Source organism: Mytilus trossulus, chromosome 1 (assembly GCF_036588685.1).
Source record: "Mytilus trossulus isolate FHL-02 chromosome 1, PNRI_Mtr1.1.1.hap1, whole genome shotgun sequence".
Classification (NCBI taxonomy): Eukaryota; Metazoa; Mollusca; class Bivalvia; order Mytilida; family Mytilidae; genus Mytilus; species Mytilus trossulus.
The window spans coordinates 53,016,850-53,033,921 of record NC_086373.1 but is presented as its reverse complement, the minus strand read 5'-3'; the positions used below and the strand labels follow the sequence as shown (position 1 = coordinate 53,033,921).

General features: G+C 30.5%; 1 protein-coding gene across 4 annotated transcripts in view; it reads left to right on the top strand.

Annotated features, from left to right (window-relative positions):
• Window positions 1-16,410, top strand: part of LOC134727164 (sex peptide receptor-related protein 2-like) — a 54,236-nt gene extending 37,826 nt beyond the window's left edge. For 2 of the 4 annotated variants that reach the window (XM_063591554.1, XM_063591548.1), the window contains exon 2: window positions 14,664-16,410. In XM_063591554.1, coding sequence (XP_063447624.1) covers window positions 14,707-15,948 — 1,242 coding nt within the window. In that variant the 5' untranslated portion in view covers window positions 14,664-14,706 and the 3' untranslated portion in view covers window positions 15,949-16,410. Of the gene's footprint in view, window positions 1-230; window positions 335-13,535; window positions 13,692-14,663 lie in introns of those variants that run through there. The other 2 variants (XM_063591559.1, XM_063591566.1) reach the window with 2 other exon arrangements.
• Window positions 16,411-17,072: the final 662 nt, after the last annotated feature.

The window sequence follows — 17,072 nt, the reverse complement described above, 5'->3', positions numbered from 1 at the left end:
CTAATACCATCCACGTAATACTATTTGTTCAAATGCATTAACATTCCTTTCAGTTTTTTGAATGCATTTTACAGATTGCAAACATCCATGCTACAGAAATTGAATTCTTATCTTTCGTTCTTATAGAAAGATATTTTTGGGTACTTTTGTGTTGTATGTTACTCCAATAGGTCAAATGATAACTTTTAAAGTGATAAAGATTTTTTGTACATCTCTGAATTCGCCTACTCATTTTCAAAGACTACGGTAAATTGGCAAAACAATCATTCGTGTTTCTCTATCCACGGAATAAAGACATTAGTTTGGATTTACAACGTTTACAACGTAAAGCAAGGTAAGGTACACACAAAGGATTTTCTTCATCTCATTTAACCTCAAAATTACATGGTGTGTGGATGTATATAGTTAAATTGTTTGAAAGGGGAGCCAATTATTGAAACTCAATACACTATTTAAAAATTTCATTCTCTTTACACATGTTTTTATCATTTATCTAGAATGGGGGGATGATTTACACAGTCACAATAATAATATTAGTCATTTGTAAAATAAAAGTAACGAAATAAATAGAATACACATGAATAGAAACAACTGATAAAATTATTATTGTCAAATTATAGTGTCAGTCATCGGTTATGACTTTTCGGAGTAAATAAAAAGATGTTATAAATATTGTTATTTTTATCAAATTATTGCACACGTTAAAATCAAACATAAAGTCGGGTTTTTTTTCCAAATTTTTTTTTTATATAAAGTTGTAATATATTTTCTGCGTCATTTGGTTTAACGTGAATCAGGAAAATTTATTCATGTATCAATAAGGAAAATAAAATATCAGAGTAAACAAAAGTATCACACGTGGTGTTAATTAAGTTCAGTATGAATTATTCTTAATATTTAAAATACCACACGATCAAGTGCAACGGGACAAATGTTTTAGAGATTTTTATGTTGTATACATGTAGGTATATTTTCATATTTCATTTAGAGGCAGCAGACCTTGTTTGTATTATTACATGAATTGAACCATGATGATTGTTTTGTGCAGTGCACTGTATGCATAACTACCACAGTTAAACTTACTCGATTTACACACTTAATACAAAGTCGGGGATACATATATATTTTGTGTAAAAGTTATCATTTTGTACAATTTACAATTTGTACAAAAATATTGAACAGTCTCCGGGACAAGTTTGCAATTCCGCTGAGTGCAAAAGTTGTCACCTTAATTTTTGGAGTTAAGTCAAAACAAAGTTGATAACTTGGTAGATATTGGTTCCCTGATATTTGTCCTAAAATTTTTTGGCTCTAGCACCACTGTTGAAAAAGTTATGCCCCTTTTTTCAACAATTTCCTCAGAGGAAAAGTACTTTTCCTCAAGGGAAATCAAATTTCCCTGATGGAAAAAGATTTTTCCTCAAGGGAAATTGTTTTTTCCTCAAGGGAAAAAGATTTCCCTTAGGGAATTTGCTGCATAATTATTTCCTTTGAGGAAATTCTATTTCCTTAAAGGAAATTCTTTTTCCTTAAAGGAAATTCTTTTTCCTTAGAGGAAATTCTTTTTCCTTTGAGGAAACTTGCAGCTTCAAATTTTCCTTTGAGGAAATACTTTTTCCTTTGAGGAAATACTTTTTCCTGTGAGGAAATTTTTGACAAACACTTTTCCTTGGAGGAAAATTCAAGACAACAAATTTCCTCTGAGGAAATCATTGTTCTTCAAATTTCCTCTAGGGAAATTTCTGAACATCAAATTTCCCTTAAGGAAATGTTTTTCCTCTATGGAAATTTCATAACAGTACAAACAGTATTAATATATTTTCTCCTAGACTGAATTATTGATACAAAAGATAATTAAAACTTTAATACTGTAATACCAATTTCTATGGTGAGTATTAAACATACAAAAACAAAAGGCTGACGGTTTAGCATGTTTAAGACGATACAATAATAAGCAAAACGCTATGAATATCATACCATTTGTGATGTTATTAATATTGTGCTCATATTTGCATATAAAATAAAATGAACACTTTTCATGTCAAATTAACTTGTCTTCTGTTTCAGCTGCTGTGTATTCGACCCCCTACATAACAGTTCAGTGCATAAATAATTCAATCCACAAGACATCTTCCTTCAATTTGTTGAATAAATTTTGGAAACTTGTTCTTCAAACATCTTCTTTGTATATTTGATATGATGGAGCCATGTACATGAATGGATAAAGCAGGTGTTTATTTCGACAACAAACATGACAAAGATACTATTATTTTTTCTTAATTTCTCCATAATCCATCAGTGAATATGAATGTAGGTTGTTACATTTTACACAATTGTGTTCTTTGATAGTACTCCATTTTGTTTATAGCAATTTTGTAGGATTTTTTTCTATTTCTTTTTCCAGAAAAACACACAGTTGAGTTCATTTCACATTAATAATCCAATTAGCACATTATGTAATTAACAATTAAAATTCCTCTTCAGTATAGACCTGCAGGACCTGTTGATGATCATAAAAACCAAGATATCTGACCTATAAATACACAAAATTAAAAAAAAATGTTATAAATTGAGAAAAACAGCAATATAAATAAGCTTATTTTATCATCTTTTAATGAACATTTTGAGAAACTTTCATTTGATATTCTTACTTGTCATGCTTATGAGTTCTTTTATTTCAGTGCTTTGTGTCCAAGATTTAATATTCTTTGTTTAGTGCCTTGCAGTGATATTTAAAGTTGAGCCACTTGCAATAGTTGTTATAGAATGTTCATATGTTGTGTTAATATTTGAACCACTGTCCTATATTATGGTCAGGTTGAGTGCTCACAGACATGAGGCCTAAAATAATATATTGTTTGTTTCCCTAATCCCTATTCTGACAAGCCAGGTGTGGGTAGGTAGGTAGGTAAATAATTTTTTTTTTTTACCAAAAGCCTGAACATTATCTGATGATCCGGTAAGCCCGAAAAATCAGAAATGAATATAATAATATTTGGCTTAGTTTTGACAATAAAATTTTATGAGTAGGACCATTTTTGCAGGGTCAGTCGGGATTGGAGAAACAAACAATATTTTATATAAGGCCTGATTTTTTTTTATTAATTGTTATTGCCTTTGAACATGTTGAACTAAATTGGATTGTTTAAATCTTTATATGTTGAGATCTTTAATGAATGACCTATAAAGGAAGTGTTTTCTCATTATTGAAGGCAGGCCCATGATTCGCCTTTAATTTCTTGCATCCGCTTCATTGAACTCTGGTGGATAAGTCACTCATTTACCATACCACATTTTCTTATTTTTATATGAGTCATCATTCAAAGGCAATTTATTTTATTACTGTAATTCAGAAATTATCCAAACTTTTTAGTAATGCAAATAATATGACTGGGTGAGTATCGAAAAAATAAGAAATCATATTTTGATAACAGAAACATATATATATCATGTAACTATATAGATCTTTATGCAGATTTTTTTTGTAATCACAATAAGTTGTCCCTGAAAAATCTGAATTTATAGTATATAGAAGTGGTCTTACCATTTAGGCCTTGTTGTATTCTGTTTATCTTGTTTTGCGCTCATTTCTATTGTAACTTTATATTTTTCATTATTTTTCTATATTTCTTGTCCTATAAAACATAAAAAGGGTAAAAACTATTATTAAACATCAGTTTGTGTTTTTCTTTATATGCAGTTACATTTAAAAAGAATGGAATATTTGTGCTATTTCATTTCACAAACTTTTTGCCAGTCATGACTTTCAAAGACTTTCACCCTGGTCAATAGTTTAAAAAACAAACATTCCCATACTTTTTCTTTGTGTTCGTACTAAATTTTCATTTGACAAAAAAGACATGATTCAACTATTCTTTTATAATTTGTTTCGCTTAACTACGTTAAACTCTGAAATAATGTTAACAGTATAATCTGTATGTGTCTCACTCGTCAAAATTTCAAATTAATATATAAATAACCAATAAAAATGCTATGCATGGCTCAGCTTGATACAAACGTACAGGTTGAACCCAGAACAGTTTGGGCAAGTATGGACACAACATTCAAGCTCGATACAACTCTGAATTTTAAATTTTTATTGTGATTCAATAGTTGAAGCAGCATAGGTTTCTGACACAGAATGAATGTGGTCCAAGTACTTAAAAAAATTTAAATTGACAATTAACCTCTAAAACGGTCCAATATTCAAAAATCTCAATACATGGTTAGATGCAGCATATCAACATGATCAAAGAACCCCAATAATTCATTTTTTGATGAAATCAAATAAAGTTAAATTTTGGACCCTTTAGAACTCAATGTGGACCAATTTGATAATGGGCCAAAATATAAATAATCTTAACGAATGGTTAGATTCAGCATATCAAAAAGCCCAGTATAATAAATTTTTGTTGAAATCAAACAAAGTAAAATTTTGGACCCCCGATTTGGACCAATTTGAAATTTGGGCCCATAATAAAAAAATCTAAGTAAATATTCAGATTCAGCATATTAATCTGAACACCAAGAATTTAAATATTGTTAAAATCAAAATCAAAATAAGTTTAATTTTGGACCAATTTAAACAGGACCAAAAAACTAGGAATCTAAATACACAGTTAGATTTGGCATATCAAAGAACTCCAATAAATTAATTTTATATAAAATCAAACAAAGTTTAATATTGGCCAGTTTGGCCCCTAATTCATGTTATTCCTAAACTCTGAACAAAAACTCTGGTCACAAACCTTGTGTTTGAATTTCACAGATTTCTATTAACTTGTACTAAAGAAATTAAGCGGAAACTAAATGTCCTGGGACAACGACGACTACTTGATAAAATTGAGAATGGAAAAAGGGAATGTGTCAAAGAGACAACAACCTGACCATAGATTCGAGGGTTGGAATCCTTTTCTTTTACCGACCAATGCATTTGAATGGGAGATATAGTTGGAACCCCTCTTTAGGGATTTTATTCATAAAAGGGGGGATTTTCCAGTACGTATACTATTAATAATGCTTTGAGCAATTTTCATGAAACTTGGTGAATTATTTTTGTATAACATAAACATGATAATTTTCCTTTTAATTTAAAAAAAAAATCTGAATTATGTCATTGTACTATCATGACTTGGGATTAGGATAGTCTCAAGAATGCTTTCACAAATTTTTATGAAACTTTGGTGAATTGTTTTTATATCTTGACATAAACACCCTTTTTATTATTATGACCCAAAGAGGAGGGAGCATTGTTTAACACTTGATCGTTTGTCCGTCTGTCCCAAAGTTGTTTTTTGTTCTCTTACATTACTTTAGTTTGCCTCAACCAAATTCAATTAAACTTTTACAAAAGCTTGTTATCACAATACTCAGATCAAGTTTGAATTTTGGTGATGTCAGTGTTACTGTACTAGAGTATCAGAGTTATGCCCCTTTAGAAATGGGGAAAATATGCTGAATTTTTGGTTTCCTGTTTTCTAAACTTTAGTTTGTCTCAACCAAATGTTATGAAATCAATACACAATGCTTATCACCACAAAATACAGATTAAGTTTGAATTTTGGTAGTGTCTCTTTTACTAAATTCTATAGTTATGTTCTTTAAGAATGGAAAAAAATTGTTTCGGCCTTCTAACTTAAGTTTCCCTCAACAAAATTTTATTAAACTTTAAAACAATACTTTTTATCACAATTTTAATCAGATCAATTTCAAATTTTGGTAGTAAAACTTTTACCTTTCTTCAGTTATGTTCCTTTAAAACTTTGAATAATATGCAAGCTGGAGTATAATTCCTTATTTATCATGTAAATTTTTTTATAAGATGCAGAGTTAAGGAACTTTAGTTGTTGCAAAGTTATTTAAAATTTGTCCATTTTCAAAATCTTTGAAAGGTTTTAGAAATGTATTTGTTAAAAAAATCGCAGCCTTAAACTTATAGTCACTTGAGAGATCTATAAATTGAGCCAAATTATATACATGTTTTATGTTGATGAATCCTGTTTGTGCATGTTGGTTTTTTTTTTGGAGGGTGGGGGTCTTATTTGTGCAGTGCTCATAGTTTTTTAGTCGATCAATAAAATTCATTTAAAGCTTACAGACCAGCTATAAGGGCAAGAAGCTTTTCAAGCACTCATGGTTTAGATTTTTATTAAACACACATTAATATTCATATAAATGTACATTAAACAGAAAAAAATATTGATGCAAGATGTCATTCAACTTTTACTCTTTTATGTATAGGACAAGAACTATAGAAGATACAGAGAAATAATATACAGCAGAAATAATAGGCAATGTAAAATTTGCAGAAGCCAACTAAACCTAAATGGTAAGGCACCTTTTAATTTTAAAAAGTTATTGAACTTGAAAGATAATTACTAGTATCATGATTACTATAAAAATTCAAAGATGTGGTATATTAAATATGAAAACTATCATGGCTTTGAGAAAGCAATTGTAGGCCTGTGATGACCTTCAATAATGAGAAAATCCATACCCTATACTATAGTCAAAGTAGGCAGCTATAAAAGACCTAAAGATGAAACATTGAAACAATCCAAACTGTTAAACTAATCATGCTAATTGCCTAGTTTATAACAAAATAAATTACAAAAAATAAATATGACCGGTTTGAAACAACAACAACCACTAAATTTTAGTGTCAGACTAAACTGACAAAAGCTACAGGCTCTGAACTTTGGACAGGCACAATAGGAATATGGCAAGGTTATATAAAAATAAGATGTGGTATGATTGCCAATAAGACAACTCTCCACCAGACAACCAATGATGTAAATTTCCTGCAAACTACTGTAAATCAACTAATTTTTCGTGAATACTTTATTTGGCATTTTATACTCTCTAGTCTACATCGCAGTTATTTATTTTTCTCGAGTTCAAGTTTACTTAATGTATTTTAATAAAGAAAGATACACATGAAAAACATTTATTGCTGTTTCTCTCTCCATTTATAACATTTTATTTGTTTATTTTGTGTATTTATAGGTGATCAGACATCTTGGTTTTCATGACCAATAGGTCATTACTGAAGAGGAAACTGAAGTTGAAATTTATTTACATAGTGCATAATTGGATTTAATAATTTGAAATGGAATGTGTGCTTTCCTGCAAAAAAGAAATAGGAAATTTCAACATTATCACATGATAATGACCATATAAAACAAAATGGAGTTCTATCATAGTTATACAAAAACACTATTGCATAAAAGCAACAACATATCTTAATCAAAAGAAAGGAGAATGCAGAACAAATACTTTTTTGTAGGTGAAAAAAGGAACACCAGTTTTATCCACTCATTTACATCGCTCCCTCATATCAAATATACAGAAGAAGATCATTGAAGAACAATTTGCAAAAATGATTTCTCTTAGAATTGAAGGGAATTGTTTAGTGAATGGAATAATGTATTCACTGAATTCTTACATAGTGGATTGAATAACTGTACACAAGCTGAAACAGAAGAAATTCTAATTTAAAATAACACGAAAAGTGTTTATTTTATTATTTAATCTGCAAATATATAAACAAATTCTTTAGAACACCACAAATGATATAATGACATTCAAATTGGTTGCTTATTAATGTATCGCATTGAAACAATTACAAAGAAAACAGAAGCATTTGCTCCAAAAAATTTATAAATCAAAGTTAAATTTATATAAAAAGTATAAACAATACCTAGATCTAAACAGTCAGACTGTATTATTTTCAATGTCATTAAAAAGTTGAGTCAAACATTTATTAAAGTTTTAAATATCATTTGCATCAATTATACAGTCTTTTAATAATTATATTCTGTTTGTATACATGGTGTAGTGAAGAAATGTTAAACAAGTAAAAAATAAGGAAAAACATTTCCTTAAGGGAAATTTGATGTTCAGAAATTTCCTTAGAGGAAATTTGAAGAACAATGATTTCCTTAGAGGAAATTTGTTGTCTTGAATTTTCCTCCAAGGAAAAGTGTTTGTCAAAAATTTCCTCACAGGAAAAAGTATTTCCTCCAAGGAAAATGTGAAGCTACAAATTTCCTCACAGGCAAAAGTATTTCCTCGAAGGAAAATTTGAAGCTGCAAATTTCCTCAAAGGAAAAAGCATTTCCTCTAAGGAAAAAGAATTTCCTTTAAGGAAATAGAATTTCCTCAAAGGAAATAATTATGCAGCAAATTCCCTAAGGGAAATCTTTTTCCCTTGAGGAAAAAACAATTTCCCTTGAGGAAAAATCTTTTTCCTTCAGGGAAATTTGATTTCCCTTGAGGAAAAGTACTTTTCCTCTGAGGAAATTGTTGAAAAAAGGGGCATAACTTTTTCAACAGTGGTGCTAGAGCCAAAAAATTTTAGGACAAATATCAGGGAACCAAAACCAACCAAGTTATCAACTTTGTTTTGACTTAACTCCAAAAATTAAGGTGACAACTTTTGCACTCAGCGGAATTGCAAACTTGTCCCGGAGACTGTTATTGTACAAATTATAATTTGTATTTTGACCTTTTACAAATTGTTATTTGTACAAAAAGAGGGTGTACAGAAATTGACAAAAATTCACTTATAACTTGTACAATAATTTATGATATGGATTTTGGTGAAAAAACTTAAACATTGATTCACAATATAGAATTGCTATTGAATGACAAGACAGTACACCTTTGATACAAAATTCAAAAAGAAGTTCTTGAACATTTTGTTTGAGTAGGTGATCCATTTTCAATATATAACAACTGTCATATAAATGGTCGTATTAGCTAGAAAAAAAAGCGAAATTAAACCCTCCATTCGCTAAGGAATGCCTATGCCAGATCAGAAATATGTCAGTTGTTTTTCTGCTTTTTTTTATTAATGTTTTTTTTCTTCATTTTTGCAAAAAATCAGCAAGGATCTTTGTTTTATAGATATTACTATATATGCATTAAACTTAATAGAAATCAGATGAGACTATCTAAACTTTAAAAATAACATAAAACTTATGCAGAATGGACAACGGACTTTTATTGTTAAATGAAAACTAGTCGGTGGAGTATTAATATCAAATAACTCAACCCGATGGTATTGAACCATCAACCTAGCTATTCACAAACAAAAGTGAAGCGGAATAAGTTATGTAAATTCAATCTATTGAAATACAGCTCTCAATTATAAATCATCACTTGTTTAAAGAAAGGCTTGATGATTTTCCTGGACTTTTTGAAATAACAAATAAGCGGCAACAGATCTTTCAAGGTCCTTTTCATGATCAGAACAACGCTGTACACGATCTTTCACGATCCGAAATAACAGTTTTTACAAACATTACGATTTTATATATCAGAACTTGTGTAACATTTATGCTAGTTTCTCTGCATCATACACGCTGAGGTTTGCTGGAGCTCTTAAGCTCCCAGTCCTTAAGCATCGTCTATTGGTACATGTTGCATATCTGAAGTACGGCTACTTTTTTTAATATATATTTATCACAAAACAGACTGTACGTTGTAAAGATTATATTGCAGCCTAGTGGACCTCATTTGGAAAATAAAATATCTTATCTTACCCCATGTAATCTTAAGAATCATACTGTCCGTCCGTTTGTTTCCAAATCTTGAAAGCGCAACACAAATCTGCAATTACCATTAATGAGTTGCAATTTAAAGCTTACAAAGAAACCTATATATGATCCATACATATTGAGTCTTTATATACACGTATTAAAAAGGTCATCAATTTAATTCTGTATTAAGACTGTTGAATATTTTTTTTTTATCGGAACCATTATTGATTTCAATAAATTAAAACATAACTTAATATGAGTCGCTATATAAGTATTAAAACTTACGACCCTACAACCTGTCGATACTTATGTATTGGAATTGAACGATGTCATGTTTTTCTTAGGCTGTTATATGACTTCTTTTCACTAAATCTATTGGATGTGTACTTGTTGATATTTTGTCGTATTGTATCCATTGCCACCTTCATTAAACCAAAAAAGATAATAAAATTGAGAATGGAAATGGGGAATGTGTCAAATAGACAACAACCCGACCATAAAAAAAAACAACAACAGAAGGTCACCAACAGGTCTTAAATGTAGCGAGAAATTCCCGCACCCGGAGGCTTCCTTCAGCTGGCCCCTAAACAAATATATACTAAGACAATTTAGAAAGCTTTTCGGATTATTTAAAAAAATATTTTTGTGTGTTTCAAACTTTGTATTGTACTGTAGCTATTCATAACTATTTTTTTTATTTTTTTATATAAAACTCATATATCCAATCAAAGCTCATTAAAGTTGACTTACTTTACCTTAACTGAATAGGATAAACGAAAATAATGCTAACCTAATAGCAGGAAAATGAAATACTTAAGTTTGACTTTTGACATGCATGTAATTAATTTTTCTACAATACCAAACAGATGCCACGAACAGGGTTTTGCGTCTTTTAATTTCAATTATGTACTTGCATCTCAATTCACTAATGGACTGATAAAGGGGATAACAACGCCTTACTATTTATATAATTATTGCTTGAAAAACTCAGTTGATCATAAGTTAAAAAAAAGTCCGATCATTTACAAAACCGGACAAGAACATTATTTTTTTTTCCAGAGTTCTACTTGAGCATTCTCATAGTGTTCACAGCCACTTAACAATATTTTATAATACAAATGTAAGTGTAATTAACAAATATTTGGGAAAGTGGAATTTAGAAATGGTTCGTATTCCAACCTACTACACTTGACTCCAAAATCCATTCCATTAGTTTACGGAATTGTTCCTGACACTTCATTATTGTTCCACTGTGTCTTTCAGGTTTCATTGCATCTCATTATTGAGGTAATTATATTTCATATTTGATCCAAGTGAACGACCTCTTTACTAATAAGATAAAGGTCTTCAACTTTTCGCTGTTTTTTTGTTAAAGGCAAGGTATGAGTATCGATCTTATTTTGTAAATAGTGTTATGGGATATGCAATTGTGTCTTTTTTCTGAACAACTGTTAAATAGAGAGTTACGATTATTTACAATTTGTCACTTGAAGTCGACACTTTTTAATTAAGATCTTATTTATATGTCTTACATTAGAGCTTTGGACAATCAAATGCTCTTTATTATTTATTAAGAGAAATCCAGCTTCCGTATATTACACCATTGTACCTAGGATATGTGTGCCTTGTAGGAAGGAGATTGATAAATGAAATGCCATCAGTAAAGTTATTGTCCTGTTAATAGATAGATTGAACAGGAATACCACTTTATCAGTTATATGTGTACTACAAGGGTTTGACTACATATACTATTAAAGTAAATTGATTTTTATAAAGGTTAGATACCAATACCACTTTATCAGTTATATGTGTACTACAATGGTTTGACTACATATACTATTACAGTAAATTGATTTCTATAAAGGTTAGATACCATCAAATGTTTGTTCTTGTAATGTCGTTTGTATTTGCTTATGTAATGACATTTTACAGTAATTGACCGATCTCGTTGATTGGATTCGAGCACAAGTACATGTATCGATAACATGCATGTGAAATATATATCAAATATGGCATCTGAATTGACGAAAACCCTCCATATTCTTTGAAATAACAAAAAAATATAAATTACAATCATAAAGATTAAGGTGTAATTGCATCAAACTATAAGATATCTTTCAAGTTATCACAATTTTGAAACGTTCTTGTTATTCTATTGCGAAATGTAATGCTGCCTTATATAGGCATTACAGAATAATTTTTAATGTTATTTCATGATGTTTTAATAAAATATTGGTTAAGTAACTCCACAATTCACAAATATTTTGGTAAAATCTTATTTTGACGAATTGGAGCCTTGATTTTATATTAACTTCAGAACTTCCAGAATCATTCTAGGGTAGAACTGTCCAAAATCCGTCCCAGGGTACATGTATATAACTGACAAAATATATGCTTGCATCATCATTGAACTGTCAGAATTTGTTCTAGGTAAGAAATGCTCAAAACTGTTCTATGTAAGGGTGGCATCAAAAGATCAATGTAGGATAAAAAAAAAACATTTTTCAAATAGTTTGGGGAGATTTTTTTTTGGGGGGGGGTCAGTGTTTAAAAATAAGTGATTTTTTTTTATCCTACATTGAACATTTGATGTCGTCCCTGAGAACTCTTTAAATTTTATGGATGCGACCGCTTCTGTCAGAAACTGTTCTAAAGGTGTCAGATTAAATGTTCTAAGACTTGTTCGTTGACAGAAGTCTTGACAGCTAGTTTCTGACTGATTTAAAACTGATCCCAACGGTAAATCTGTTAATGTTTCCAAAGTCTACTCCTCTGTAGTTTTCGAACCAAACTAATCGTTACGGCATCAGGTGTTTCAACCAGACTGCCAATCCTAACAGTATAATATAAGAAATTATGATTTATAATTCTGTGAGAACAAAGCCTGTTTGAATGGAACATTGATATTAAATGAAAATAAAATTTGATTGACTGCATATGAAACAATAGCTCAATAATGCATGATGGTTTGATAAAGACGGCATTCAAATTATATTGTAAGTAAATATAATTAACTAAGCATACAAAGGAAAGAGTTGTCTATGAATCATTCTTTTTTAAAAGGTTATTGACGACGCTAGTATATAATATATAAAAAAAACCTAGTATATAAAAGAAGTATAGTGCCTGATTATTTAGGTATAAAAGCTAAAGTACTGTTACACACAGTATCTTTTTTCGAATACTTTCTATAATTTACCATAAGCTCTCTAATTTAAGCTAAACTACCGTATCACTGACCTGTCAACACTAGGTGTGTGAGCTCGAATACGGTACGTGGTTCGACTCAAATCTTCCGGCTATCTCTCTCTAAAAAATTACCTCCATGGGATAGCACCATAGTGTTAGATGTGGCTTTAAACACATATAAATAAATGAAATCAAATTTAGTATGAATGGCTTTTGGACTTTGTGTGGGTTGAGAGAACGGCAAATGTACACACCAGTGAGCGTTTTTATCACAAAAATATATCTAAGTTTGTTGATCATAAAATTGTTTGCAATATCGGAATGAACAATTCAATTATTCTTATAGAAAACAAAATAGTTCTTATGGACTGTTGTTTGTCTCTTTCTAGTTTATGCATTCCGAAATGGAAGAAAAGTAAAATGTATATAGTACCTAGTTTGTTGGTCTACTCGACCGATTCAAACGTTTCATTGTGATAGATAATCTTCGTTCACCTTTTAGATTTGTAATTTTATTTTTTACATTATTTTTCATACAACTGAAATCTTACTCATAATATGTCAGTTAAAAAAATCCCGATGATAGTTTTCTAACTTTACAACTATACTTCCTACTAGGAAATGCAGGTCAAAATTCATTTTAAATGTTATCGAAATAACCATTCAAGAGCCACTTGACTATAAATACATGTAGTATTATAAATACTGAGTTTCATAACGATGAAATTGGTCTAATTTTAGTCGGGATTTAAACAAAAAAATTGTAGAACCACCATTCAAATTATCTTATATATGTATATCATTGTAGTCATAGAACGATTTACTCATTATAAGTTAGACTACAAATGTATTTTGGAAGGGTTCACTTCTTAGAACCACCTCATTCAGTATATTATATATAATGGGAAGTTAGTGATATCCTACCTCCCTCGCCAACACAACCGAATAAAATACTGATAAGTAAGTAAATATTAGTTTATCTTTATTTACATGATATATTAATGTAAAAGTTAATAGGAATACCAAGTTTTTTGTCTATTTTTCAACTGTTGTTTAAAGCAAAACCGCTTACTCATAAAAGGGTTGCTGGTTTATTATTTCAAATTGCTTGATAGATTAACGTTTAAAAAATAATAATCTTAAAACAATATAACCGCAGCTGGTGTTGCTTTCTTAAAGGTTAATCTCTGTTTACAATGTTAAAAACTTTAAATGTAGAAAGCTACAGAGGTATTTATAAACTAGCAGCTACATGTATATAACCAAATATATGACATACAAATAATTATGTATCTTCACCTCGTGTCTCCAAAGGAATTGAATTATGAAGCACTAGTTGTTGACTGTTCCTGGATTACATGTACAACATAACGTAGGGTTTCTTGACGTTAATCTAGCAAAAAACATGCATCTCACTTTAGATTATCAAAGTTTTAGCATCATAAAAAATGGGGAAAATAACCCGGTCAAAATGGCTTCCTCTTGGAATAGAGTGACTGGTATAATATGACTGGTTATAATATGGTGTGTCTATCCTAAATGTTTTCGTAAAAAAATACGAATCCGGCTTACAGAACGATTTTTTACTATGTGTATGCAGCCAAATCTGGTCATAACTTGGACGTAAAATGTTATGCATGCTCTTTTTATGTTAAGTCCCTTGCATCAATTGTGACTGTTGAAAAATGTATACCCCTGCAAAAAATTCGTTTTATCTGTTGATCGAAATTTCACCCATCAGCTTTATCTTTAGCTTTTAATTACGTATTTTGTAATGCAGTTTATAGAACGTTTTCTTCTGGCAGCATAATTATCATTTTTTTTCAACTGAAGGGACATCGTTCGGATTTTTGTTTATTGGTAAACTAAATAATATCAACTCAAACTATATTAAGGACTGATCTTAAAATGAGTATTTGTTTTATATTTCAGACTTGTCATTAAAGAATGAGTTAAAGACTGGAACCTGAAAATAATGAATTTCAGCGAAGATTACGGATTTTTCAATGGGACCAATAATCCATGCTATGTCGTCATAAACTCCACTCATGTCTACGATATATGTGGTGAGCCACCGATACGACCGTGTACACTTGGAAATGAATCGAAGATATACAGTAACTCAACATTACTGGAATATAATAACAGTGTAGTCATCCGGACATTATTTCTCGTAATACTGGTCCCTGCTATTTTGGGTATCATCTTGACCATTATCGTTCTAAGTCGGAAACACATGTGCACATCGACAAATTGTTATCTCATATCACTTTCAGTGGCAGATTTGGGCTTTCTTATTTTACTGTCTACAAAATGGCTAGAAACGGAAGTTTCGGACTATTTAACTTTCGATATTTATTATAGATACGCGCAAATATTTATCGATACATTCCTAATGGCTTCTATTTGGATTACTGTGATGCTTGCGATAGAACGATACATAGCTATATGTCACTCACTCAGAGCTAATGTAATATGTACAGTAAGACGAGCCGTTATAATCAATGCTGCTGTCTTCATTATTTCTTTTGCATGCAGAATTCCGAATTTCTTCGAATACAGTATAAAAACGGGCTGGTCTGAATATGATTGCATAGATAAAAAGTATATTGATTGGACTCGACTTGGCAAAAACACTAACTACAAAATAGTGTATGCTTGGGTGTTTGACTGTATCTTGTGTGCTACAGTTCCATTTTTGGCACTAGTGTATTTAAATATGAGACTGATTCTGGAAATTAGAAAATCTACTCATTACCTTATGGATACATTAGGAAACGATTGTAACCTTTCTAATGTTCTAGGAAGAGAACAAAGACGTGTAACTCTCATGTTGATCAGTATAGTTATAGTGTTCTTTATTTGTCAAGCACCATACGTCAGCATTTCAGCTTACCAGAGTATCAAACGTTACAGCATGGCAGGTTTAACCTTCCATGCCATCAACACGGGCCGTGATATAACTATATTTTTGTTAGCGTTCAAATCTGCGCTGAACTTTATTCTTTATTGTTGGTTCAGTGAGAAATTTTGGGATACGTTTAAGAAAGAACTATGCAGGAAAGTGTGTATCTTTTTTAAACGGAATCGAGATATGTTCAGCAGCAGGACTAACTCGGATACCCATCATAACTCTACACACAACAAATCGTTGCGTAAAAGTTCAGCTCCTGCAGTTAAAGAGGTGTCTGTGCAAATGAGAGATGTCCAGTCTTAGATTTGGTTAATGTAGCATTATATATATATATATTATAAATGACTCGTGAACACTTTTAAAATAGTCTTAAATGCATTTGGTAAGGATTTTCTAAAAGGGAAATATGCATTTATTGTCCTCTGTAAAACATCGACGTAGTCCTCGCAAACTGAAGAATTGGTCAAATTTGATTGGTTGTTTTCAATAATAAACAATTTCATCCCTATATTCACCTGATCGTAAACACTCTTCAATGAAAGTGGTTCATTTCCATTACGATTTATTCTACAATAATTTCATTTTTAAATACTTTCTCTTAGTCTCAATATATATAGGCATTCTGATGAAGAAGAAATATTTGACTGATGACAAAATGGCGGAGTCCCATTTTTTAATTTGTAGCAAATTGAATTTATTTGACATTAACATTTAGCTTTTAGATTACAGATTTTATAAATTTACGACCAGAAAAACAATTTACAATATCACAGTCACTACATGTCATCAGTTTCTATTACTGATTGACGATTAACGATATCTGAACTGCTATGTTTATTGTCCAAAAGTCATATAAGAACGAAAATGCTAAGGTAAAGATTGAAGTAAAAATAAAAATGGCATCCTACAACATGCACAGCAACTTACAACATTTTAAAATATACGTATTTTTGTTTTACTTAAATATTGACAGAGGTTTACATTTTTCCCGCCGCGAAATATGAAGCTTATTATGCAACATACTATTTATTCGTAGTAGAATAGCTCCACAATTTAGCGTGAAGCAATAGTGCAATATCGATTGAAACTTGCCATCAGGTTACGTAATCGACCTCATTTATTTTATTAGAATTTGGTAAGCAATTAAAAGATTTCTGCACTTTTGATTACATTTCATGATTTTTTTTCTCTAAAAATTATTAATTGTACTTGCAAGCCAAAACTGTACTGGTATGTCACCATGCAGTAAGTGGCAACACTACTTCTAAACGTTGCCATTCCTGTGGTGGGTGCGTTTTCAGTATACATTGGCAATAATACCACATCTTCTTTTTATATTATACCGATACTTATTTGATAAGCATTTCTTTTTAGAATAAACTTTATCAAGTATATTCCATTTTTGATGTAATCTTCCTACGAAGAAC